We start from the raw sequence: 27,152 nt of genomic DNA, 5'->3' as shown, positions 1-27,152 counted from the left end.
TTTATTCTTTTGCTGAAAAATATTAATCTGTTTTTGTTCTCCGTGTCACTACCAGCAAGCCAAGCTGACTGTTGGCGCAAGAATAATTGACATCAAAATGATGTCACTATATAGATACCTGTGTGCACCTGACACATGTGCCGCAACCTGTCGCCAGCATATTCCCAGCAACATAAATGCACTACGCAAAATTGGCATCTACTTACCACCTGGTGAACATCAATAGAGGAGATACTTGGCCTACTTAAATAGTCTACCCAAAACAAGGCTATAACAATTTAGGAACTCTTCTTCTTAGCTTGCACTTTTTGGGAAAAAATCTTAAATTGCTTGTGGCAAAAACGTTTGAATCGCGTGATTATCTCCTAAGCAGATTGCAGATTATTTTAAATTCAATTTGGGTTTTTCCTTGAGTGGGTTAAGTTGTTTTCCCAATCCTTTCTTGGCGGCGGTAAGGCCAAGCCTAAGACAAGCACAGCACCACCAAGAGGAGCCTGGAAGGACAAGATGTAGAGCTTCTGAAAAACACGAGAAAACACTCGCCGAGAAAAGTGTGGGAGGCGGAGGCAGGCAGTGGTTGCCAGAATGCTACCCTGATATGATTACGTTGCTACACAAGTTTGTTGCAAGGCCACGACGAAAAACAAAAAACGAGTGGTTAACTACAAGAAACAATACTCTAATCGATTTGTTCTACAAGCCACTTGTACATAGAAGTGCAGTTGTGTGTTTATTGCCAGTTCTTTTGGGGGATTTCATATTTGTATAATATTTTATTCAGTTTTAAAAGGTTTGCTGGTTTGTTAATTTTAGTAGGGCTTCAAACGGTCCTGATAACTACAAAATATTATTTAAATTAAGGATCCGCATTATTAGTCCAGCCGCAGAACCTAAATAAACCCTAGCATTATATAAAAGCTGTTATTCCTAAAATTCTAGACTTGCAACTTTAAAGTACAAGATTAATTAAAGTGCTACACCGACTTTAGTAACACGAACACAGCTTCAAAATAAGTTAATTTTCAGAAAATTGTGGAAACAAGTTGTTAACACGGCCCTCGAGGGAAATAAGTTAACCAGCCAACGATGCCCCCAGGAAGGGTATATAATGGTTCGCGAGGGGCACAATGGGAGGGGAGTCGGCGGCCCTGAAGGTGGGTCTCCGACGAAATATGCCCACATGCACATGACATACTAAGTAGCGCTGCTTTGCATCACCTACACGTTTATCACCACCCAGTCTCCCAGCCTCCCAGCCTCCCAGCTCCAAGTTCTCTTCCGGAATCCCATTCGCCTGCGTGACAACGTACCCGTCATCGCATCACACGCAGACATTGTCTTACAGTTATGACTGGCGCTGCTATTTGGAATTCGACACGTACGCGGGCGTCCCAGGACACGTAGGACGGTGTAACCCAGGGGTGGAGAGGCTGGCAGGGGGTGTTAGGGTGTTCCAGGGGGCGGCATGTGCCGGTGTCGATTTTGACACGTTGCCCGTGCGGGGGGCTGGTAATTGTGGTGTAAAACTGTAGAATAACAGCACTTAGCCGGCTGCTAATACGAGCACGTGTCTGCTTTGTTGCACAACACGGCGTATGCGCAATGCTCAGCTCGCGCCCTGAATTTGGACAAAAACGGCACACCAAACACGAAACCAATCGAATCGAACTCGTTAGGCATTCAATTTGCCATTAGCATGCCTGATTAATTACGAGTGTCTGCTCTTAATCAACTTCTCGGGAACTGCCTTGTCGGTCGGAATTAGAGAAACATTTGCCGTATTATTGCCTGTCGGCAGCCTCATCTGCGCCAGATAGATAATAATTACAATCAGCTTAGGGCCGGTAGTTTTCCAGTTCGCAAGCTCCAGTTCGCATGCATATTGTTATTTAATTAAAGTCGAGAGTCAACAGCAGAGGAATGTTGACAGGCGCCGGTGGAAGGCGATCGAAAGGACTCCGACTGGGGGCTTCGACATATGGTGAGCCAAGGAAATTCGCAGACACCGAAAGTCACAAAGGCCAAAAAAGGAAGGGACAAAGGGAAAGCGGGGCAAGACGTGGGGAAAATGTGGCACGCGGCATTCACCGCACAATTCCATTACGTAAAGCAAACATCAGATGGCGATGGCTGCGCTGCATGATTGGGTTTGCTGCTTCTTGCGGCTTCCCACCGCCCCTTCCCCGAGGACGTGGGCGTGGCGCCAGTAAAAGCAACATATTGAATATTGATGCGCATCGATTTCGACTTGAAAGCGGGAAAAGTTCAAGCCAACATCCCACGCACACACTCGCGGGCGCGCTCCTTGTTTATAATAAAAACATTTGCAATTTCTTGCAGCCACGCATTGAATGGCTTTCGACACTATTCAGCATGGTAATGGCCGAATTTATCGAAGGCGGGATAAAACTGGATTCGTGTTATTAAAAAGATAGTTGGGAAAGCTGGGTAGAAGTTGTTCGCGTGTCTAAAGTCCTTTGAAGAACCTATGTAAATTCATAAATGAAAAAAAAAACAACTTTGATTAAATAGTCAATGTCAACACTATTAACATTTTAACAACTTAAGGTTATTTGTAGCTATTATAATTAAGTATTTTTAAACTGCTTGGACTATTAAGAACTGAACTGGTTTTAAAATCGCAGGGTTATATATTTTTTGGTTAAACTTTTAGCAGCCAAGAAAATTTTAGCTCATTTAAAGACTTCAAGAGGCTTTAGCCCCTCATAAACTTCCATGTTTCTATAAGAATATAAGAGCTGAACACGATATTTATTGTGAATGTATATTATTATTTTTGACCTACTAGCAAGAAGAGGAATTACGAGTTAATATAGACATTAATTATCCGCTACGAATTTTCCATCCATTTAACACTGTATTCTCGTGACAGTTTAAGGGTTCCATTCCCTAAGAACTCTACAATGAATTACGAGTTAATGGAGACAGTACTTCTCACTTTAGGGTTATTCTTCCATAAAAAAACCCTCTTTCTTTGTGTGCTCCTGGCAATTGAGCCGTTATGCTTTCGCTGACTTTCGCTGACTTTCACAGAGATAACTCGATTCCGGTCAAACTTCCGACAGGCGAGTGTAAGTGCACTCAGCGCAGTTAACTGGCTGCGGCGTCTGCGAAGCAATTTGTGAACGCTCGTCGAGCATTTAAAACAATTGGTGCCAAACAATTACGCGGAGGGTGCGTTCCCCGGGGAGGGGCGCGGGGGCGCAGTGCGTGGAAGGAAGCCAAAGACTTCCTCGCCAAATTAGCGACAAATGTGTGGCAGCGGGCTGGGGGCGTGGCCATTGGCAGGGGAAGGGGCGGAGAGGGCGGCGAGGCCGACAACGACCCAAATTGCAAATTGCAACAAACTTGAGCGAAAGTGGGGCAACGATGGCGACAACGAGCGCGACGACGGCCGCTTTGTCTGCGCAAGTTGGTAATAAGCAAATTAAATGCCAAGGGAACGCGGCCCTGCAAAGTAGGCAACAATAAAAATCCAGCGGCTGCCAATGCGAACGGAGTGACTTGGCGCATTAACACCCCGATGACGCCACATGCCACATGCCGCCAGCAGCCACATGCAGCCGAGGCGCAATATCATGGGCGTTAATTGCCACTCAAAGTAGGGGGAGGCGGGGGCGTGGGAACTCTAAGGCCATGCCTGACTGGCCAATCTACACTAGCCGAAATTGATCCCAATTAGCTGTGACAGAGCTCATTACCTCAGCGGATTATCCATATATATATGTATATTATTATCAATGTGTCGAAAAAATTATCAAAAATTTTGCTTCGGCTTTAAGTAATTTATTAAATCTAATGCAACGGAACCTATTTTTCCAGTCACTTTGGATGATATTTTACGGAAGCTAAAGTGCTCAAAATGATATTAGTATTTTCACACATACATTTTTGAGATTCCGGTGCGCAAGAAATATTTCCAGAAAATAGGAAAAATATTTTAAAAGAAATGTTGCACTAAAAAGAACTTTTACTTATGCTAGCTGCAGTTAAAAAAAATAGGTTACCCATTTCCAGTCTTGTCAACTCATTGACATCGTTAAAACAATTCCTTAAAAGAAAATATACCCGTCTAGTTTTAAATTTAATTATTATCAAAAGGCAACAGTGCGTATGAGTAATAACCTAGTAAGCCATTAAGCAGCTCTTTTTTTTATTTTTCTAACAAAATTCGGATGTTTGATATAAAAATCAGTATAAATAAATGCATATCTTAAAAAATATATTTAAAAATGTCCCAAGTAAAAATCTACAGATTTAGTCCTACGACCGTTTTTCACACTGTAATCCGGTGCAAGTCACGTTCCACAAAGTTTCCTGCGCTTTTCTACACTTTTATTTACTTTTAAAGGATCTTGTGCGCAGTTTCCCCCAGCTCTCCCTGTGTTTTTTCCTTGTAATTGCAGTTTTGCTTTCGCTTTCCCAGGCAAAATATTTATGATAGAGCGGAGGCGAGGGGAAAATATGAGAACAACAAAAGTCATAAAATATATATAAATAAAATGCGCTCCCCATAAATCGCATACGTGTGGGTGTCCATGTGGGCGCTGGTGTTTGGACGGGTGGATTTTCGGTCCGTGCGTGCTGACTTGCCAAAGATCCTGGCTGAGCAGCAACAACAAGGGCAGGAGCTGCTATCCTGCAGAAATTTATAAATTTAATATAGGGAAAACTACGAGAGATGTAAATGCAAATGGGGCCCTTGTTTACATTTAAGCTCCGTGCAATGTGTTCCTGCAGATAGAACGGCATTTATGATATGCGCACAATTTTATTCATTTAAATGTGATTCTGATATACAAAACAGGCGGTCTCCTTTGCTAATTCGCCCCCCTGTGCCTAGCCGGGTAAATAAAAATATGCATACAAATGGAATCACTATTCAGCGCTCATTAGCATACGAGTATTTCCCAGTGTTTGGGCGAAGGACTTTGGCTTCGGCCCTACGCACTTGACCAATTTAAATCAATTGCCGTGTATTATTTTGTGCCACCGAAACTTTACGAACCATTGAACTCTCACCGCAGACCAAACAAATAAACAATGGATAGGATTAATTAAAAAAAGGCTGTTCTAAAGGGCATGTGCAACAAAAATGTGTTTAATTAAATATTTATATTATTATTATTTTGCCCCTCGCCGGGCGATTTCTGTTCATTTGCGAATTTATATTCATTGAGGTTTTCGATGCGAGTAATTTGCATTTAACACATGCGCACACGCACACAAGCCCGACCGCAAAATTACATTTAATTCTCCTAGCTCGAAATTATCAACCAGCAAATCCGTTTATGCACTTGATGTCCCTAATGACTTTTGTTGCTCCCATTGCTGTTGCTGTGTTCGGTTGTCTAGTCAGCCAATACAATTAATTAAACATTCTTGATTGTACAGAAAATTGCATTTTTTTATCCCACTCGGCCGAAATTGATATTCGGAAACAGATAATATTTGCTGGCAAATAATTCTGCAAAATCAGAACAAAATATTTTCATGGGCCGTGCTGCAAACCAGGGTGTTTTCAGTACCCCAATGAAAACTAAGTTAAACCATTTTCACAACCACCAAGCTTGAATGCTTTCGCTCCAGTTTCACTGTTTCGAGCCATAGATTCATTTGGCAGAATTTGATGGAAACTAAGCTGCAATAATTGTGGCCTTAAATGATTTACCACGCTCAGGGCCGCATGTAGCTGTGTAATTTGGCACCTATTAAATTATTAAAATTTTCATTATAAAGTCAAACAAGCGACATGAATGAAAAAGCAAGGAAATAACGAAACATAATTTGCATATTTGTTTATTTGCCGTCGCCGTTTTTGTTTCAGTTTGCATACTCTGGCCGGCTGGGACTCGGTTGCTCGCATTTGCATTGTTGTGGAATGTTTAACCAGTTCATTGTTCGGGGCTATTGAATCGAAGACCTGTGGCCAGTCGCTTTGTGGCAAATAAAATTGTAATATTCATAAATAGCCGTATAATAATAATAATAAAGTGCATTAATTAGTCACGAGGCACTTAAGCCGCTTAATTACAATCGAAAAAAATCTTTGGCAATTAAAAATCGCTGTACAGCATATGCATTTTATGTTAGCCGTGTCGTTCTCAATTAGCTTCAATTAAATAAGATTAAATATGTACGCGGTAATCCGGGTGTATCCAGTTTAAATTTAAGCCGATAAAAAAGCCCCAAGTATATTGTTTTGGCCCAGGCCTTCCTGTCATAACTAAGCATTTGTCTCGGTTAGAACCCCGTTCTTCCTGGCCTCCACCGCTTAACCAGCAACTAGGGGAAGGTCCCCGAACAGTAAATCAAATCAGAGACCAGAACGCTATAGTAGTATTAATGCATGAATCGTTTCCCGTCTCCAGAAGGTCCCCAGTACTCGACCCTGCTTCTGCGTTATTTACGAGTCGCCCGCCCTCTACATATTTGACTTTAATATACTCTCGAGTTGCTCTAATTTGTGGTTGTCAGCAAATTTTGGACTACAGCTCTGCTGGGGAAATCTGCTTTTGGGAATTTAATTTTTCTTATTTCTGTTTTGCGTTTTGCTTGTGGCTGCGTTGCCTGGCAACTTTGATTTGTTGCACAAAACTATTCGGCTTTGCGGTCTTTCAGGCAGCGCTATGAATTATTCAAATTGGGGAAACCGAGTCAGGGGATAAAATGTGCTAAATTGAATCGAGTGCTTAATATTTAATGGGGTATAAGTGTTTCCAGCATTCGGTAAGTGATTAAGAACAGACAGCAGACTTGTTGTCTTTCAATTGCCAATGTTCTGCGCAGAAATTCTATTACACGCATATCAAACTAACAAACTTCCATTTAGCACTTTACAACTCGCCACAATGGTTGGGTTGAGTTTATTCAATTCAAGTACCATTTCATACACTTTGCACTTCACTGGCAGAACTAAGAGACTGGGCAGCCGGAATTTCCCCCGGCGAAAGAAAACACCAACGATACATGGAATAAAGTTGGCCAAAGAAAGCGCCAGAGGAAAATTACGAAATACTGGACACAGCACTCTGATAGGCATGGAAAGCAGATGGAAAGCTGGGAAAACCCAGCATCGTGTTTCCTTTGAGCAGAAAACAAATGTCAAAACATTCTACACCATGTCAGGTCGTCCAGGCAGTCATTATCGCAATTTATGTGCTCCAGTTTGATCAAACGACTATGATAAAATTGTTTTCGCAGGGCTCTTGTGCTGCTCAATTAGTTCGCTCCGAAAGGGCATTTTCTCATAATTAAGGAACCTTTTGCCAACAAAATTAGAGCTTCGCACAAAGGGAGGGCAACAGAAATCCGAATTGAAAACTTGAGAACAATCCATTGGGTCAAGCAATTTAATTACATTTTCGGGGCGCTGCGGGGGGAAAGCATTTCGTTTGGACCTGTTTATGACGGAGATTTTCAATTTCCCCGCAGTTCGCGACAAACTTTCTGCGTAACCTGCGTATAAAAGCGGAAACAACTCGAGGACAGAGCCATTTGCATAAGGGGCCGACGCAGAAACGACACAATAACTCAATTCGCAGCACAAAACCGAAAAAAGAAAATCAAATGTGCCACAAAGGGAATAAGGCATAAAAGCCGACGCAGAAACTTTTCTGCCAAGGCAGTAAATCCTGCAGGATATGGCCCCCAGCTTAGCAACACAACGCACAACTATTCCTCGGTGTCGAGCGGAGCGACAACTTTGATGTCCTGGCCGAGAGGAGAACTTGAGTGGAGGAAAGCGGAGAAGAGTTAACAACTATGCACAAAACGCCAAATATTTGAAATATGTGTAGCAACAAAAATGTTGACATTTGAACTGATTTCCAGGCAGTCTCCTCAGTTCAGACTCCATTTCCCAGCTGAGAGTGTTCCGCTGCCGTACACTCTAAAAAATATGCAAGGACAGTAGAGCGAAATGTCAATCATTTAATTTAAGAAAGGGGGAATTAGGGATGCCAGGGTATATTCAACAGATAAACTTATGTTTGCTAGTGTTGGTAATACCATCGATAGAACTATCGATACTATCGATGGCTTTAAAAACTCAACTAACACTGATTGCTTGGCCCTACCACGGATAGTATAATGTATCAAAATAAGTTATTATTTAAGCTAAGTAGTTTACTAAATCGTAAATTTTCTGCTGTTAAAAACATTCCGTAGTATAGATATTACCGATGGTGACCCCAATCGATAGTCCACTATCGATGTTTTCCCAATTTTGATTATTTTAGCATAGCGTAAAATATACTATTATATTTTGAAGACAACTTTTATAAAAATAGACAACATGCACATACATTTTCGACCTAGAAACTAATTTGAGAAGGGTGCTTTTACTTACCACCGACCCTATAAAACTTTCGCGATTTCTTCTTTATAAAAGGGTTGGTTTTTCTACGAGTGATTCAGCTGGCGAAATGCTGTGGCAAATTAAGTTGGCGGCAGTGCGAAATTGCTTTGCCCGGAGAGTATTGGCAACCAAAATGATAGAGGAAACAGGAGCCGAGACATAAAAGGGGAGAAGACAAGTCGTAAGTAGCTTTTGTTTGGTAAATTGGCGGCAACAATAGTTGACGCAACTTTTGGTGAGCGAGTGGCGAAATTCGAGGCATTGTTATTGGCAATTTCTGGTGCAGCTTTTTCAGCTGCTGGCTGTCATGGGAATAAATGTAAAATCATCGTTTGATTTTCTACTTCACTATATTTTCCAGTTTAAGTATATGCTTGCCTGTTGGCTTGTGGTTAACCCTGTTTGTTATTTTAAGAGTATACATATTTATCTTATAATACTTGACATTGGGCTTTTGGTAGAATTGTCCCTTGTTTCCTTCAGCTTATAATATCAGTAATAAGAGTTGCGATTTTTTTATAACTATTGTGAATTCCTTTTCGACTATTACTAGTTGCTTAAGATTTATTTTAAATACTGTGGCTAACTTTGATTATTTCGTCATTTCAATTAATATACAATCCAAATAAAATGTTGTCTGAGAAATAACTTTAAGGCTTAAATATTTGTAAAACGTACATTACAACTTCGCATTTGAAATGTTTCTCAGCATAACAGCTTAATAAATAAATCCTTACGTTTTCATTTTATCGTTGTATATACAAACTTTCGAGATAAATTTTAAAAACTAACATAAATTCAACTCTCTTGTGAATAAAATCAATTACTATCCTTAGTTTCTATGTTATTTAACATTCGATAAACTTCGAAGCAACTTGTTAAAGCGACTTTATCCATGCAATATTCTCTAGGAAATTAGTTTCCTTGACGAGAATCGCTGCTTATTTCGATACGGCGAACCTTCGCTGCAATCTCCAGGGAAACCTCCAGTGCAATTTTCTTAACTAATTTACGCCGGCAGAAAGTTTTCTCGCACAAAAACAAAGCCAGAAGGCGAGCAGTCGGAGCTGAAACCAGTAACCACGAGCAATGCCGCCAAGTCAAAGATAAACTTTACACCAAAATGTATTATTAAATTTACGCAGGCCCCCATAAAATTGTAGACCAAAGGAAACCGGAGAGATGGGATGCCGACGAGGATTGGCGAGGATTTGGCAGGCAGCTGTCTGTCGCCGCATTGCGGGCACGGCGGGATGTCCTGAAGGACTTCTTGGCAGCGCTCCCTGGTGTTTCTATATATTGGTGGTAATACCCCTCCCCGGAGGAGGCTGGAACTGCTGCAGCTCGGTGCGTACGGTGCCTGTAGACGAGGAGGAGGAGGAGGAGTACGAGTCGGCGGTCGAGGCATTGGATGCCGAGGAGCCCGACGATATTGTGGAATCGGTTCGCTGCTGGCATCCCAAAGGATTGGCAGGGCTCTCCGATGGCGTTGGCATTGCTGTTTGCAAATCCTTGCCGGAAGCCTGTCGCTGCAATTGAGGTATGCGGCTTGCTGTGGCCGGCGCCGTTGCTCCAGGAGATTCTCCGGCCACTCCTCCTGGCGGGGATTGGGCTTCCACCTGCAGCTTGGTGGGCCTGGGAATGAGCGAGGTTCTCGAGGGCGATTTCATGGGCTGCGCGTACAAATCCCCGTTGGGCGCCGACCAGCTGCAGCTGCTAGGGCTGGCCTTAATCGCGTAAATGCACTCGGTCCGCTCGCCCTGGGGGGGCGTGGTCTCGTGGGCCGGCGGCACCGACTCGAAGGACTGAAAAGATCCGCTGAGCGCCGTCATGGCCGCCGATTCGGGCATCCTTTTCACGCGTTTCAAACTGGAGGCCGGCGACTTGGGCACAATGGGTCCCACAATGAGGGTGTTCTGCGTGATTTGGGGCTCCTTGAGGTCCTCTTCGTCGGCTCCGCAGTCCCTGGCCACTTGGAGTGGCGAAGTGGTTATGTTGCTGCTGTCCCTTCGCCTCCTGCCCAAGGTATTGCTGATGGTCCTCGGCGGCGGTAGAGGAGCGTTGAAGTTCTGAGGCGGCAGGGAGTTCCTCTTATAGCTGGTGTTCATAAGCTCTTGCTCCGTGGGCAGGACCTTGGGATAGTTACGCTGCCGCAGAAGCTCCAGTTGCTGGGCAGCCGTCAGAGGAATGACCTCCAGACCATCCGTGTCGTCTCGACTCGTCACATTGATATCCACATCGTCGGCATGTACAAAACTGGTCACCTGCTCATCCGCCGCCAGGATCATGTCCACCGGATCCGAGTGCGAATGCGAGTGATTCCTCGAGGGGTATTGCTGCTGGAGGATGTCATCGCTGGGTTCGGTTAGGGCTGAGTGCTGACGCTGCAGTAGCATCTCGTAGTGCTGCGGCTCGTGCATATGCTGGGGGATCAGCAAAGCCGCATCGGCCACCTCTATATCCTGACATATGATAAGCCTACCATCGGAGAAAATCGGTTGAGGGGGCGTGGCCGTGTTGAAACTACCCGACTTCGGGGCCTCCTGACCCGACATCCACTCACAGACCTTGGTGTGGGTGTCCACTGTGGAGCAACTGAGCGATCTCTGACCCGTTTTGATGGCCTCGTAGGTGTTTGATTTCCTGGTCATTTCCAGAACGAAGCTTTCGTCTCCATCGCGGGACTTGCTGCACCGCTTCAGCTCCTCATCGTTGGCCCCATCGTAGCTAAGGATGGTTCCGCCCAGCTTGGGAGCGGGAAATGGCAGGGCCTTGGCCCTCCGACGACGCTGGCGCAGCAGAAAGGTTCCGTAGATCAGCAGATTGAGAGCTATTATAATGGCTATCAGGGCGATCAGGAGTTGCGTAGTGACCTCCGACTTGGCCACCGTCTCGGGCGGCGACTGCTGCTGATCCTCCCCGCTCTCCAGGGGATTGGTAGAGGTCGTCAGATCCTCGAAGTCACCGCCGCCCTGCATCTTGTGCACATGTCCGAACGTGGGAGGGGCATTGTACATGTTCTCAGCCGCCGTCTCCGTGGATTCACCACTCTGATTCGGTCCTGCCAGAGTGGGGTCCTGGAGGAGCAGCTTCAGCGTCCTCACAGGATCCTCCGCTCCGTGGTCCCTCGGCCCGTACTTGCTCATGTGGCCAGTTATTACCTCTTGACCTGGTCCGTGCAGCTGCTCCTGAATGGCCGCAATCTGGTTCAGCTCGTCTGGCAGCTCCTTGTTCCAGAAATTCATGTAAATCTGACGGTACTTGTAGCCCACCGTTGGCGGAATGCCTGGAAAAATAGTAATTTTTACAATGTTAAAAATGTAATATTCTTAACATTTCCTATTCACTTTTAACACTTTTCTCTGTTTTTAATCATCTTTCATCGTTAAAATATTATTCTGTTAAAATATTTTAAAATTCAATTTAATCATTTCTGCTAAGGGAACAACTCGGCTCTTTTGATGTGAATTATTTCAAGACCTAACTAGATACTTTTTTTTTATTTATATACAAATTATTTTATGATAAAAACCTACCAATGTTGAGATACGCCTGGGCCCTCCTATTGAACTCCGGCCAGTCCAGATCGTAGCGGTCCCACTCGAGGGCGTGCGAGTTGAGGAAGCTGCCCTTCCACGGGGCCTTCGGGTTGCTGCAAAAACACCCAGGCAAACGGATGGGTTATCTTCTAGTTCACATTCAAGGCCCCGCCCGCCCGGAAAAGAATCTTATTTTATCGGCATAATCCGGCCATTCATTTGCTCATTTAAATGACATGGTTATGGCCAATAACCACACTCGCCGGCAGCCGAATGCCAAAACGTCCTGCTAACGATCTCTGATTTCGGCTTTGATTGCCGCACCCATTTCCATTTTTTAGCCCGGCCTTTATTTTTATCCCAGAGCGCTGGCCACTTCAACTTATAATATTTGCATGTGCCGCCACCCAATCCGGCGGCTGTGGAATAACAATAAAGGCGGCAGTAAAAATTCTATTCATTTCGCTGTCCAAGCGTTGCAGATTGCGAAACGTGCCGCACTCGGGGGCGGAGCCAATGCCAAACCAGAGCCACGGTCGTTGCCATTCCAAAACTCATGAATATCCCACACTGCATCCGCATTCGCATCCGCATTTGCATGCAGAACTGTGACTCTTCGTGTTGATGTTGATGGCTCTCCGTCCTCCGTCCTCGGCCCTCGAGCCCGGCTAACTTTCCTCTGCTAACTTTCTCCAAATGCACTTGCCACATCCGCCTTGTGGACCGCAAGTCCAGCCCGACCAGTACTCACCCGGTCTTTACGAAATTCGTCCAATATGCCATTACCGCCTCGGAAAGCAGCTTTTCCTGCACCGTGTAGTTGCCGCTGGGAAAAGGACCTGCGGGGGCCAGGGGAGCCCCGAAGATAAACGCCAATTCCTCGCCCATAATGCTGTGCGGTAGCTGTAAGTGAAAAAGTATGTATACTACATAGCCAAGTGCAGCAGTGCCAGTAAATCAGACCGGCGGGGGAATACCCTAAAGCGCTCGCCATTAACGCAGTTGGGGGAGCTATAAATAATAAAGCATTAGGGGGCGGTAGCGGTAAGGGATTGCATAAGATGAGTACTAAATGAACTTTAACTGAAGTAGTATTCAATTCTTTGGGAATTTCATTAACCTGCCCACCCTAACTTCAGTCTTGGCGTTTACTTAGATTCAAATATAAAATATTTAATAGAAGGTCTGGTAGTAAAGCCGCGTAAGTCCTACATTTTATTAGCATACAAGCACTTTGATTTAGGGACGGAGCCTCCAGGCAACCCCCATCAAGAGTATGCATAAAACAGCCAAACGCAAGGCGGTTAGGAACTCGGCGACTGCAGATCGGTGTAAAATGTTCTCGGCAGTATTTTAACGGCTCTTTTTTGGCCATTGTGACCAACCGGCATCAATCTTCTTAGACGGCCTGCATAAATATTTAGCTAGCCGAAGACAGGGCAAAAACGTGGGAACGAGGGCCAAGGCGGGGCCGGGCACAGGGACGCCCGAGGCAGTCGCTGAATGTAAGTAGGTAATAAAGCCAAGTTTTTATTGTTGCCATGAAAAATGTAACAAAGTCACAAAGCATTTCTGTCTGAGGACATCAAAATGACACTGTCCCGGAGCTGCTGACTGTTCTTTGGCCCTCGGACGCTGTCCTCTGCGCCGCTGAAATCTTTTATGGCATTTATGAATGATGAATTCCGCTTTTGATTTTCATCTGGCAATTGTGTGAGAATTTGATGAAACGAGCAAGCGGAATTCAATATTCCCCGCCCTGGCAAGGCTTAGTCTAAGCTTTTTGTTGGGAGTTCGGTGATGAATTCGCGGTTCAATGGCCTTGTACAAAATCAAAGCGAATCTTTAACGTCTTTTACGATTGAAATTGATCCGACAGAATGGCGTATGTTTGTTTTTACGGTTGACATTCTGCTGACATGGCGGGGTGGTGGTCAGAGGAATATTTTCAAATCAATCAAATTGAGTGCCTGCGGCGCAAATATTATTCTAACATGTTTAAAGCGGTGGAAAAATGTAAATTTGCCATAAATATACATTACTGCAAATGTTGACATAAAGCCTAAAAATGTTAATTAAACACTTCCGTTTAAGCTGGGCTCATTCAATATTAGTCCCCGATATGAATGCATAATCGAAGCGAGGAAGAAAATTTTTTATGGATATATTCGATTGGCCGAAACGCGGGCACTTCCTGTAACAAATTATCGTTATTGGCCAACGACTCTTGCTTTAAAGTCGCAAATAAAAAATCGGCCGAGCGGAGGCGGAAATTCAATTTGGAATAAATGCGTAACTTTCGTAATTTATGCCCCTGAGTCTGCCCACTCTGAAAACGCCTCCATCGCCCACGGCAACGGAAGCAACAATTTGACTTAGCGCCATTTGTCGTAATAAACCTAATGGAGTTAATGGCACTCGCAGCGTGTAAAATTTCCAAAAATATTTTCTCAGAATTGGCTTAGAGAAAACGACTAAGTATCAAGAAACCTGAGGCAATTGCCTGGGCGTGAATTCTGCGGGAGGCTGGGAATATCTCGCCGCACAATTTGCCCTCGTCTTTTTTTAAATTTTATTGGATTACGCAAGAGTTGGGCGAGGCCAGGTCTCTTTAACTTGGTATTTTTGTGTGTCGGTAATTAAATATTTTTCCCCGCAGAATTTTCGGCAAAAAGTATGCTGTACATTAAGCGAAACCGGCACGTTTTTCAGTATTTGCCAAACACTCGAGTTTCGGAAACCTTTTTGCGGACTGCGGTCGCAAAGTTTGCACCACGCACCAAAATAAAAACTTTAGTTTCAGTCATATTTATTTTATTTTCATAAATTTCTTTTCCTTCCCGACCATTTCGCATTCTTATCAGAAGGAGAAAGTCCAGGGGCAAGGGGAAATGCCCGAATAGTCGACGAAAAAACTTTGCCAAGAAAAAAGAGACCGACCAGACGGGACATACTTCAAATGTTTTTTATTGGTGGGGTTTTTGCGGAAAATTCTTGGGATGCTGACCGCGTTTAGAATGCGATGATAATGACGTTTGTCTACGTGGGTCTGTGTGTGCGAGAGCCCTGGGAAAATGCTAAATTTAATATGGAAAACTTATTAAACTGTCCTCGAGCCGAAGTCGTTTTCATCTCTTTTCCCTCGATTATGCCCAAATAAATTGGAACTTGTTTTGCCAAAGTTTCGGCTCGCTGAGTTTATTGCTCAGCCCGGGAAATTAGAAAAAGGCGAATAGAAAAATCTCCAGAGCAGCAATTCTGCTAAATCCCCATTTTGTTTATTTGTGTGCGCATTTTGCGTTTTGTCTTCGGGATTAAATTCAATTAGGATGTACTTTACGCACAATTCCCATTTTGGTGGAAAAATCTGTTCTTGGAAAAAAGTCGACGGCTTTTAAGAATTTAGCAAGGCTTTAAGCCCTTCTTTCGCGATAAATAAAGTCTGTGGCACATTTCGTGGCAAATTATTCTAGCAAAATATTTTATGTGGGAATTTCACGAACGCACTAGGTTTTTAAGTGTCTATAAGTATGCAGTGATTATTGGATAGTCGTATTTCTGTAATGCTGTGTACTTCTGAGCCTTAAATAAATTATTTCCTACTTTTAGACACCGAAAATTTCATTTTAAAAATGATTTCACTAAAGAGTGATTTGTGTGCCAACGCTATTTATTTTGTTTTTGCTGAACAAATAACTATTGTCCTTAAATGTTGGGTAGCCACAGCTTTCTCTGTTTCTCATTACCGTTTGTACCAAAACTAGTGGATTTTGTAGACTTTATTCAGCTGTCTCTGGGATTTAATCAATTAAGCCCAGCCTCAACCGCAGCCTCCACTTCGAGGGAATTATCTATGCTTGGAATAATTTTCGCTATTTTTAACAATCGCCCTGAGGCGCAGATCCGTCTCAGCGGAATGGAATGGTCGGACACTTCAAGCCAAGTACGTAAGTAGTCTCTTTGGCCCATTCCGAGGCTGGGGCAAACAGCAAGACATGTGCCAAAAAGTTTCACAATAAGCCCGCGGCCCATGGCAGATAGTCAAAGAAGCCGGGCCTGCGAGACGAGGGCGGGTAGGATGAGTCTGGCGAGGGGGCGTGGTCGAAGTGAGTGGCTGACGCTTGAGATGGAGTGCAGAAGCGCAGTTTATGCACAAATTCATTCGCATTCAGGCGAGTTCTCTGGTCCTCGGCCCTGACAAACTGGGAGTGGGGCAGCAGAAAGTCGTTGGCATAAATAAAAAATAAGAGCCGGAATGTTGTGCGATTGTGTGGGCCTTAAGTTGTCTGACTGTTTTCCTGTCTGGTCCCCCACAGCAAAGTAAAGAAAAGTATCTGCAAGAGCGGGAAAACGAGTAGGTTGCCTTGGCGACAGCCAGCGATAATTTGTAGGCACGCCCGAATATCCTTGGGATCCGCTTTTCATGTTAAGGCTTCCCGGGAGCAGCATGAAATATTTAAGTGAATTTTATTCCCGCAATTTACTCGCAACTAATGCGATGCCTGGCTGCTGAATCCGGCCATATATCAGGGGGCATAAACATGTTCTTTTGTGTGATTTGGCTACTTTCGGTCGATGGCAACCGTGGGCAATTTATCAGACTTATTCCCATACTTTAATTGCGGGCTATTAAAAAGTTCTTGCACCCCGCTTGCCACAAGCTGTTGTCGCATCCAGAAGGCCATGTGCCCAAGCTGTTCATCTTTTTTGCAGTTGCAGTTCCAGTTTGCTTTATGGCCAACTACTATGACCATAAAAATTCGCTTAGCTCCGGGCTGAAAGTTGCCAAAAATATAATACGAAATAATAACTTTCCGCTGGGCGGAGGGAGTGTCTCTTTTGTTTTGGATCCCTGTTTGAGTTGTTTTCGAATTCATTATTTCTCCATGGGTTGTTGTGGAAGTTCTGTCTCCGTTTGCTGAGCAAATTCGAATTTGCCATCGCCATTTGGTGAGTTTCTGAGAAAGCATAGGCGAAGCACCAAGGACCCTATCCGAGGGAAGATCGGCCGGAAGATGAAAGGCTTTCCCGGGAAATGTTTACTTACTACTCCCAAACAACACTCTCCATTTGCCTATCAATCCAATCATCTTAATTACAAATCAATATGCCCATTTAATGTAGAGTAGCAGAGGTCCGAGGCCAAGACAGCTTCATAGCAACACAAAGCTATCTCTGCGAGGCAATCAGTAACAAATCCATAAGCATGACAAAGCCATAAAACCAAGCCAAGTCGGTGGGACGAGGGCTCAGATAGCCATAACCATGGCCCCATAGCCCCTCCGCCCCTGGAAAGTGACCCCTCCCCGGACTCAAATGAACCCTGAGTCAAGAGGATGCCGTCTGCTTAGCAGAAGGACACGAGCTAAACTTGTCTGGCGGTGTTTTTGTTTTGGCTGTCAGCGTCTCTTATATTTTTCGGTGCACTTGGGAAAATTATAACCGGAACAGAGGTCGATTTTATAGAAATAAATGTGTATTTAACTAATATATCTATCAAAAGTCATAACAATTCTTGGTAGAAAGCGTTCTTTTTAAAAAAAAAAATATTAATTGTTCAATAAGTTTTTTATAAATATTTTTTTTTGTTAAATACGTAGAACGAGGGATTTAATGTGGCTTTTTCCAGTCCATGAATTATAAATTTTGAAGTAAATAATTTAAACGCTTCATCTACTTTTCTCCCTGTGCACCTATTTAGACTTTTCTGTTGCTGCGGGGTTCAATGCCTTCAATACTATTATTTCCCATTGGCAGCTGCAAACTTGCCAATTGTTTTGGCCAAAACGCCAAAAACAAGCACCGCCAGCCGCCAGTGATGAACTGAACTCAACGGCCCAGTGGCACAAACTTTTCAGCATTATTGTTCCATTACTGGACGGACACAACACGGGGGCGAGATCGGAGCGGAAAGGGGATCGGAGTACATTATGGAAACTCATTAGATGCCAACTCATGCTGGGTCTATTCCGGCCGACCGCGGGCGTTTAATTTGAATGCGCTGTAGAGTATGTAATTGGAATCGCCATTTGACCATCGAGGAGGGCTAATACTTACGTGGGCAAACGGTCCCGTCGCGCTGTTATGGCCGAATACGTACATATAATTGCGCCGATTGACATCCGCGTGGAACATCCCCGTCTGCAGCAGCGGACCCACCACTCGGGCGTCGGACAGAATGTCCAGAACCACGTCACGATGCTCCAAATTAGTGGCCTTAATCGGATTGTTGTACATGTCCTGGTATCTGCGGAGGGAGAAGAGGGGCGGGAGACCGTAAGTGTGGGCCGAAACAAGCGGAACATCATCGCAACGTGGCGTATGCGTAATGTGCATTGTTAACATTTGGTGGCTCACTGTGGTTAGGGGTGCGCGTGTGTTACCCGTTTTGTGTATTTACTCTCGGTCCGTAAAGCTTAATTACGCGGTTGGCTTTTGTGAGCAGCACCCCCCTGGGACACCCCCAGTTGGCCACGGCCAACAATGGCAGACTAATGCCGAAAATCGCGAATAAGCCGAGGAACCTGCGCTGATTGCAATTGATTTTTGTGCAAGATTTGCACCCCCATCCCGGAACAATTAACTGAAACCCGGACGTATTTGTTGACCTGGTCATTTGCACTTCTTACTTAAAGGTAGATTGCAGCATCTACTTACTAAGTCTTTTTTTATTTAAATGGATGGCTTACTTAAGTTTCAGTTAAATTATTTAACACCGTGTGTTGACGAGTACAATTTAATTTGCCAACACATTTAACAGCTGTATTTTGTACTTCGCAGCTCAGTCATTTACAAATTTAAATCACAAAGAGCCGCATCATTTTTTAAATGGCCTGCAATTACCCAGAATTGAATTATTAAAATTTCGCATTATTCTCTCGCTTTTTATTGCAATACATACTTAACCAACAATATCAAGTTTGAAAAGAGAAAATTCAAGAGTAAACTTTTTATTTGGCAAAACTTTTGTCACGCTTCACGAATTCAGCACTTTCGGGAATGCTTCAAATGGGTCTTTAATTTGTTGTTAAACAGTTCGTTATGTCTTAAGTTTTCTATGGACAAAGCGATATTTATGACAGCTTGTTTGTTTAAGTTTCAGTAAAAAGTTCATTTACTCATTTAATATTAAGCACTCCATTTGAAAAGAAGAAATTTGGCAGAGCAGTAAAGCTTAACCACAAGATACTTACAAACTTCAGATTAAAATAGCTCACAAATATGTTTTAAATTTGTCGCTAAACAAAATACTTGCTAAAAAATGTATGGAAATCTTTCTTGAGAACACTTTATGCAAAATGGCTCCCACTTTTTCTTTAATAAATCTGCTGCCCTCCTGCTCGCATTAGATAAATCGGCGTGCCTCTGGTTAAGTCCGACCCAGCTTGAAATTATTGTGGCGCAGCGGGAAGGCACGGAGCCTGGGAAAAAATACAGAAATCCCTCTGTGAGCGCCTTGTGTTCATGTCAAGCACAACACTTGGCCTTTTGCTAGCAGCTGTTGAGGCAGGTACAACATGCCACAGGACACACACGAACAACACACTCACGCTCGCTCCGGAGTGGTGTGCGCCGAGTTTTTCAACGTCTTGGCCTGGCCTAATGTACAAATAAATAGAGCCATATTTTCCGCATTTTCGTACGGGTTGTACTTAGTTTTCCTTTGCTGCCCGGCTTGTCTGTTTGTGTTTTGTGTGCCATGTTATGCATTTTATTGTCGGCTACTTAAGTTATGCACTTTGACCTCCATTCAGACAGCACAGTCGACCCCCCGTGAAGAAGCCTCGAGGAGGAAAAGTCAGCGCACGGCGGGGAGCACGGTGCCACTCATGGATGTATGGCCCAAGGTGGCTAGCAAGACGCCTTTCGTTTGCTCTACTTGCTGCTGTGTGCAGGACTCAAAGGACACCGTACAGCAAAGGGCAAAAGGTTACTTCAAAATTTGCTAGATGAGTCTAAGCTAATGCATCACAAGACTAAAGTCCATGGACTTATATCGAGGCAGGATATCTCACTTTTCAAGTACCTATGGTTTAAAGCTAAGAAACCAGAGTACGTACAATTTTTAAATATTTGTAAATTCCTACTATTTTGACCGCATTTGTATTTTTCGACGTCGCTGGAGATACATGTTTGCATTGGCATCGTAGCAGGAATCAGAATCGAAGCAGCTCAGCTCCGCTTATATTTATTTGCGGTTTCTATTATGTAATCCCATATAGTTGAGCAGACGCTGGGAGCCTTCAGCTGGCGGTCTACGATGCGTATGCGCAATAAATAAGCCGTGAGCTCCAGAAAGGAGGAAACTTCTTCTTGCGTTTATTAAGTTTAAAATCGTTTGCTTAAATTCCGGAATCTGCATGCGCTGAGGATCCCGCAGAAGCTCAAAACTTTGATCTCATTATGCTCCGCACAGGGGCATTATTATAAGCTCATCGAAAAGCCCGCACCAACCATCGACTTAATTAAAAATGCATGCAAGCCACGATGAATCCGTTTGAGGAGGGCGGAAAACTTTTTAGCCGTCCATTGAGGAAGCCATAAAAATGTGTCATTGCAAGTATAATTTGGGAATCACGCGAAACGCGTTGCAAAAACAAACAAAAAGTCGAGCAAACAAATTCCGAACGCCAACAGACCAGCACAAATGCTTAATTAAAAGTTGGACGAATGTGCATTGGGGAAATCCTATGAAAAGCATGAAATATCCCGAAAGTGCGGTGCTGTTGGCAAGGAAATAAGATTAAAGTGCGCCACAAGCAAACAATAAGTGGAACAATTCCGAGACTAAAGCCATTCGAAAGTTTCCCGAATGCGACCAGAGCCACCGACAATATAATTAAATATAGGTATACGTGTGTGTATTTAGACGACAGTTTTGCGTAAAGCATACACCCACCGCAAAACGACCCGCAAAAGCGGCCAAACACACGAAACACTCAAAAGTAACCGCAGAACTCTCGAAACACCAATGCACAGGCACTCGCACACACACACGCGCCCCGGCAAAATGGCCACCGGAAATATGCACAACAAACACTCGAAAGTATGCAGTGAAAGCACACCCGGCAAAACCAGAAACAAATAGCAGGTGAAAAGGGTTAACAAAGGCGCTAGGCGTCGCTTGCCACGCCCACCCGGGGCGCCCTCCTAACTCTTTTGCACATCTGGGGTGTGAGCCAAGGAATGACCATTCTGGGAACACTCGCAAGAGCGATCCAATTTGGCATAACATTCCGAAATTGAATTTCTTTCGGTACACTTGCTAGAAGTATTTCAGCCCATTATTAGGATCTCTTACGATTCTTTAAATTTCTTTTAATCATCTTTTATGGGATATGTCGAAACATGTAATAATCTCAAATGTAATGTAAATAGTCAATGGTTCACGAATTAGAACTCATGGCAGTCCCAATAATTTAAAGGCATTCTTGCAACGTACCGTATTATAATGGTTCTGAAAAATATCTTGTGATCAAATGTATTCCACAATTCTTTGCCCGACTTTACCCCATGAGAAGGCCCACAAATTAAAGCAAACAACGAGCAAATTAGCACCCTGCATTCTTGCGGCTCACCATTCACAGATCGTTCTCCCCAACTTGGTTGCACTGTGCAGGTTGCTGACTTCCGCTGCTCGTTTCTGGAGCGTGAAGCAACACTCACATTTAATTTCCGAAGAGCGTATGTGACACTTTAAATATTTCCGCACTCAAACAAACACTTCTCCGCCAGAAACACACTCGCAAACAGAGGCGGAGTCGGATGTGAATACGGATACGGAGACACATACGCAGATACAGCCAGGGACAGACGGAGGTGTTCGCCGTACTTCTGGCCGGAGTGTCTAGGGTCTGGGTGCAGAGTTTTGCAGTGCCCTAGATTTTTGGCAGCTGCAGAGCTGTAATGAATTTGTTGAGGAGTTTGCTAATGAAGTACGATGCTTCCTACGAATAAAATGCAATTTGATTTTAAATTGCATAAAGCGGAAATTGCAGGAATGAGAATATGCTCCTAATGGCATTCAAACGAGGGGACAAAACGTTCGGTCCTTAAATGCGAATCGACCCCTGGCGAGAAAAGTTGAGGCGCCTTTAAGTGAAGCCAGACCTCAAGCATTTAAGCCCGTCTCGAATCACAGTTTGCCCTGCGGCCTGGGAAAAGGGAAATCAAATCCATTTAATCACCCAGAACCCTCGCACCCGATACGCCCGTAAACAAAACAAGCAAAGCGAAACAACTCGCATCTCATATATTCCCGGGCACATATAGACACGGATGCGGACCACTAACTGGCGTTAATGCCCGACTTCTGCGGGGAATAGTGTGGGTTCATGAACCCCACTTACCGAGGATGTGGAGGGTCGCCCGCCAAGTGCTCAACCGCTGCCAGGCTAAACAGTCAAGACACTGGAGGATGTGGCTGTGTCCTCAGAGCCCACACCACGTCCTCCAATCAGAGCCTTAATGATAAAGCGAGTGTGCCGCTGAACAGGGACGGGAAACGAGAGCACTCTGCATCTAGGCACAGGGCTTGGCAGCATTCAATAAATATTCAAAGGCCACATAAAAGAGGTACACGCACATTATGTTTATTACCCCATAAAGTGGGTACGGAAATTTAAATTATTGATTAAAGTGGTTTCAGTTTATAAATAAAGTTAAAGGGAAACAAGATACTTGTAGTATCTTGGTACATGTACCAAGAAATCCGCACAAATTTGATTTTAAAATACCTAGATCACTATTATTAAGAAAAAAATCATTTAAAGAATTATTCTTCTTCGTCTTTTATAATTAGAATTTTGGCTTGAAGGGATACATCCTGGAAATGTAATACCTAGAACTCCTTTATTCATAGAAGTAATATTTAAAGAATTTTTATTTGATAGCTTTAAAAATGGATTGAACAGAGTAATCTCCAATATAGGCAAATGCTCGCCCGTAAATTCAGCATTCTGCATTTAATCTTCAAAATAATTTTTATGAATTCGGCACAATTTGTTTTTTTTTTTCAAAATAGAGAACTATCCAAAAACATTTAGCTTTCCGTACACAAACTTACCACTAATGCACTGGTCGACATGACATGGCAATTGTTGAATTCAACAATTCGGTAATATGCCAGATTTCAATTATTTATTGCGCCCGCGTGGGCTTACAGCAATTTCTGGTCAGTGCGGAATATAATATAATATATTGCGTATACGCCCCGTTCTGCCCAAAAAGCGTTTACCGAAATTGCTTTGCCGCATACTGCGGCCGCTTGGTGCGCTGGTGTGGGTGGCCGCATGTTTGTTGTGGATAAGCACGTGTATACACACACGCCAGAGCCCTTAGCGCAGACAAACGATTATGAATAACTGCAACACGCCGGGGAAATGCGACCACTCATGATGGCGGGCGGACGGGAAAGTATCTCAGCGATGCCTCTGGCGCGTGTGTGCGAATATTTATGTCGCTCACAATGCAATAAGCGCCATTTTATTACACTTCGGCCCTACACTGAGCACAAACATGAGTCGCGTTGGGCAAGCAGCGGATGCAATACGTACTCTGTACGTCTAAGGCTCGGAAGTGCGGAGGCAAACATTTGAATGTTCACTTGGCCTTTAAGGCGTACTTTTTGTACGAGAACTTATAGTCAGCGAGAGGAAATGTGGAAAAATATATTCTAACTTCTGTATATTTCTGTTTTGGATATGTGGAAAAATAAATATCATCTTCTGGCATGTTTTCGGATATAAAGTAAAATATGAAACAATTTCTACCAATACAAAAAAAAATTCGAAAGTGGTGTTTGCCTTTCAGTTCTTCTCTTTTTGATAAATTCTAACTCCTCAGATCACGTAATTTTAACGAAATTAAAATCCCTTTTAAAACATTTGTTAAGCTGCGTTTGTAGATAACTAATACTAAAACGAAATTAAGAAGTTGTTAACGTTGTTGGTTAAATTGCTGGTTCCCCGTAAAGCAATTTAAGTGATTTACGCCAATCTCCACCTTTAAATTACCTGAAACCTTACAAAAAGACTGGAGAGGCATTTGCACTTCATGAATGAAATTTCCACTCAAAATGCTCGCAATTTCCATATTTACCGGCAAAGAAAAACACTGAAATATGCAAAGTAAATAATTGCTTGGGTTTGAGAGCGGTGCTCCGGCCGGTTGCATAATCGAAAGTTCTTCAAAATGCATGTCAGCGGCAGATTGCCCCGCGTCGGGGGCGTGGTCAGCGGGGCGCGGCGGGGTGGGCGCCAGGAGAACATGTGCATCTGGGCCAGGCCGTCACAGGATGGCCCAAAACAATCGCTGAGCCGGATTGAGTTTGAGCTCGCGTACACACAAGAGGAGTGGCAAAAAGCACGCATGTAATTTATGATGTTTCAGCGTGTAAACAACACGTTCCGAGCCGTCGAAAAAAAGAAAGTAGAAAGTGGAAAGCATGGAGGACGTACATCTGCACTAGCTGCAGCAGCGTGTAATTTACGAGGGAAGTTTGGCAAATAAAACGGGAGCAACTGGTTCAAGATGCTGCTGCCGGGGAATATATGGATATGGATGCGGAGCGAGAGCAGCTGGAAACCAAATGCATATTTAGCCGGCATATTTAGCCGGCATATTTAGCCAGCATATTAAAGCGCCAAGCGAACGGGGCAACAGCAGACAGTGCCATTTAAAAGTTTATGGCTCTTGCATGGCCCACCCACGCACTCCCCCGAAGGACACGCCCACATCATTGTCCTCCTCGCCATAAGCGTTCCATAATCTGTGTTGGAAAGTCAGCTATCGAAGTTTGGATCACGGAAGTTGTGGCCATAAAGGAGCTTTAAATTAAAAGAGTAAGAGGTTTTTAATTGAGAAAATTGCTGAATTTTTAACAAATTTACCAGGTTGAAGAACTTTAAATAGTTAAGTTCTGTCAGGGACTGTCAGGGACCCACTTTTTGTTGTTAATATGAAAAATTTTAAGGATTACTGTTAAGCATATTTTTTTGGCAGGATGTTGTTGCCCTTAATATGCCACTACCCTAATTCCCATGAACATAGGGCTACAAACTTGTGAACTTTTTTAATACTTAGAAAAAGACCATCACCATATTTAGTGCTCAAAGTTTATCTATGTTACCCCTTTTTAAATAACTGTTGGCAGCACTGGCCGTAATGTATGCGACTTCCTGTGGCACAGCCCGCGGACCATAAATTCAGCATCCCGAGCTGGGGACAGGGGCCGCCTGTCGCCTAGGATCACCGGCTGACCCGGGCGCTGCCTTGCATATTTTTGTAAATAATATTATAATAAATAAGTTTATGCTATTAAGCGTCTGCTGGCGGGCACGGCATTGTGGCCTCTCCCACGGGCATTGTTATCTATAGGACGCGTGTCTGCGCGGTTTCATTGCGGAGTAAACAACTTTGTGGCCAGCCGGGTAATTAAGGAGCCCGCTCAGCGTTGCGGTTTATAAATGGGCGAAATTAAAACGACAATATAAAGCTGTCAGCGACACTTTGAGTTGGGTCAATTGTGTCTCGGCCAGATAAGCCGGGGATTAAGCGACTAAGCAACAGTTTACAAACCGGGAAGACGAAGAGGAGTAAGCCGGCGATGGGGCGACAATAAAACGCAACAAAAGTGGGGCGGCAGGGATTTCTTGGGCACAAATGAATATTCAATTCAATTACGCAGCAGATGTTTTCGATTCGACTTCCCCATCTCACAATCGATAAACAAATTAAACTCGCTGGGAATTCAATTTTATTGAATAATAGCACAGATGAATTCCTTTGGGAGTCCACACCTGCAATTTTCCAAGGCAATCGAAAAATATCTTGAGATGAAATAAAAATTAAGCAAGCTTAAAAGTTCTTGCCCTATTTTGTTCTTGTAAGTGGCGCAAGTGAAAATTCACCGACTTAAATAAAGTCGGCTGTGGCCTCGAGGACAAGATACGGATACAGCACTAAATAATTGCCCTTTCAGTCCGACAGATTTTCCCTCCTAGCCCCAAAAACAAGCAGAAACTGCCAGACATTTTCGATGGGCCATAAATCTCAGCCGGCTGAGCGAATGTGTGTCAGCTTAGCGTTTAAAAGAACAAGCCGAGTGCTACGGTAATGCCAAAATAGCCAATTTCATGGCTAGTGTAAATCAAACACACCTGCAATTAGGCCCGCACCTACACGGACACCCACCCGGAGGTTGACCTGAGGAGCGGACAAAGCTATTTAGGCAACGGCCCCAGAAACAATTCCTGGCAATTGCCGGGCAACTCATTAACATGCAGCACTGAACATGCACTGCGAAAAATACATATCAGTAGATACGCTCGATAAAAATCAAAACGAAAGTTTTGACAAGTTTGAGGTCATACCTCAATATTATTGTAAACTACGTCAACAATTTAATAATTTAGTTTAAGTAATTCAGGCTGTGTGTAAAGAACTATAAAATTAAAAGAAACCGAATTTGTTTAACCGAGGGATTTAACTTCAAGTTAACTTTCTCAGCGTGACATAAATACTTGTATATCGGCACTTAACCAATAAAATATATCATCATAGAACTGAATTATTTTTATTAATATTCGTCTAATAGGAAATAATTTTGCGAACTTTAGAACGAATTTTCTAAATATTTTACCCCCTTGCTTAGTTTGTTGTGACCCACCAGATATTGTCGGCCCATTATCTTTTGCAGCACTTTCATTTTTAAAAGGAAGTGAAGTTTTCGAATAAATTCAAAAGTGTTCGGGACCGAAGCCACAACATTTTTTAGCCTGTATGTTTGCTACGGCCCTCTCGGTTCTTAAGCCATTGTCTGGCTCGTTGTGTTGTTGCTTGACGTTGGAGTAGCTAATTTTTAGGGACCACAGGTGAATAGGGGGTGCAGGTATGTTTCCCTCCGCTGCCGTAGTATCTGTAACTGTATCTGACCAGCCATTAAACGCAGCCATGGAAACACGCCTCGAGCATGCTAAAAGGGGTCGGATAACAGGTCTTACCCCTGGACCAACCCCTGAGAAGCTGGGGGCCGTGGTTTGAGCCGGTCATAAACCAAAAACTGTTGAAAGTGGCGCAATGCCTAAAAGTTTCCAGCGCTGGCTAAAACTTGCTACACTGCAGCAGATAAAATGGCCCAACAGGGGGGATATGCACATAGAAAAAGGTGCATTCGAGGGTCCTTCGCATTGCCACTTTGAGTTGCTTTGAGTTGGCCAAAATGAAATCAAGGC

General features: G+C 43.7%; 1 protein-coding gene across 3 annotated transcripts in view; it reads right to left on the bottom strand.

The window, feature by feature from the left end:
* Positions 1 to 8,711: 8,711 nt before the first annotated feature.
* The window catches only part of LOC108027330 (uncharacterized), a 40,960-nt gene continuing 22,519 nt past the window's right edge, over positions 8,712 to 27,152 (bottom strand). For all 3 annotated transcript variants that reach the window (XM_017098742.3, XM_017098741.3, XM_017098740.3), the window contains exons 9-12: positions 17,977 to 18,166; positions 12,671 to 12,822; positions 11,917 to 12,032; positions 8,712 to 11,666 (exon numbers count right to left, since the gene is read on the bottom strand). In XM_017098742.3, coding sequence (XP_016954231.1) covers positions 9,673 to 11,666; positions 11,917 to 12,032; positions 12,671 to 12,822; positions 17,977 to 18,166 — 2,452 coding nt within the window. In that variant the 3' untranslated portion in view covers positions 8,712 to 9,672. The remainder of the gene's footprint in view (positions 11,667 to 11,916; positions 12,033 to 12,670; positions 12,823 to 17,976; positions 18,167 to 27,152) is intronic.

Source organism: Drosophila biarmipes, chromosome 3R (assembly GCF_025231255.1).
Source record: "Drosophila biarmipes strain raj3 chromosome 3R, RU_DBia_V1.1, whole genome shotgun sequence".
In the NCBI taxonomy this organism is placed as follows: Eukaryota; Metazoa; Arthropoda; class Insecta; order Diptera; family Drosophilidae; genus Drosophila; species Drosophila biarmipes.
The sequence above is the reverse complement of the archived record's forward strand: the minus strand, read 5'-3'. Positions and strand labels throughout refer to the sequence as shown.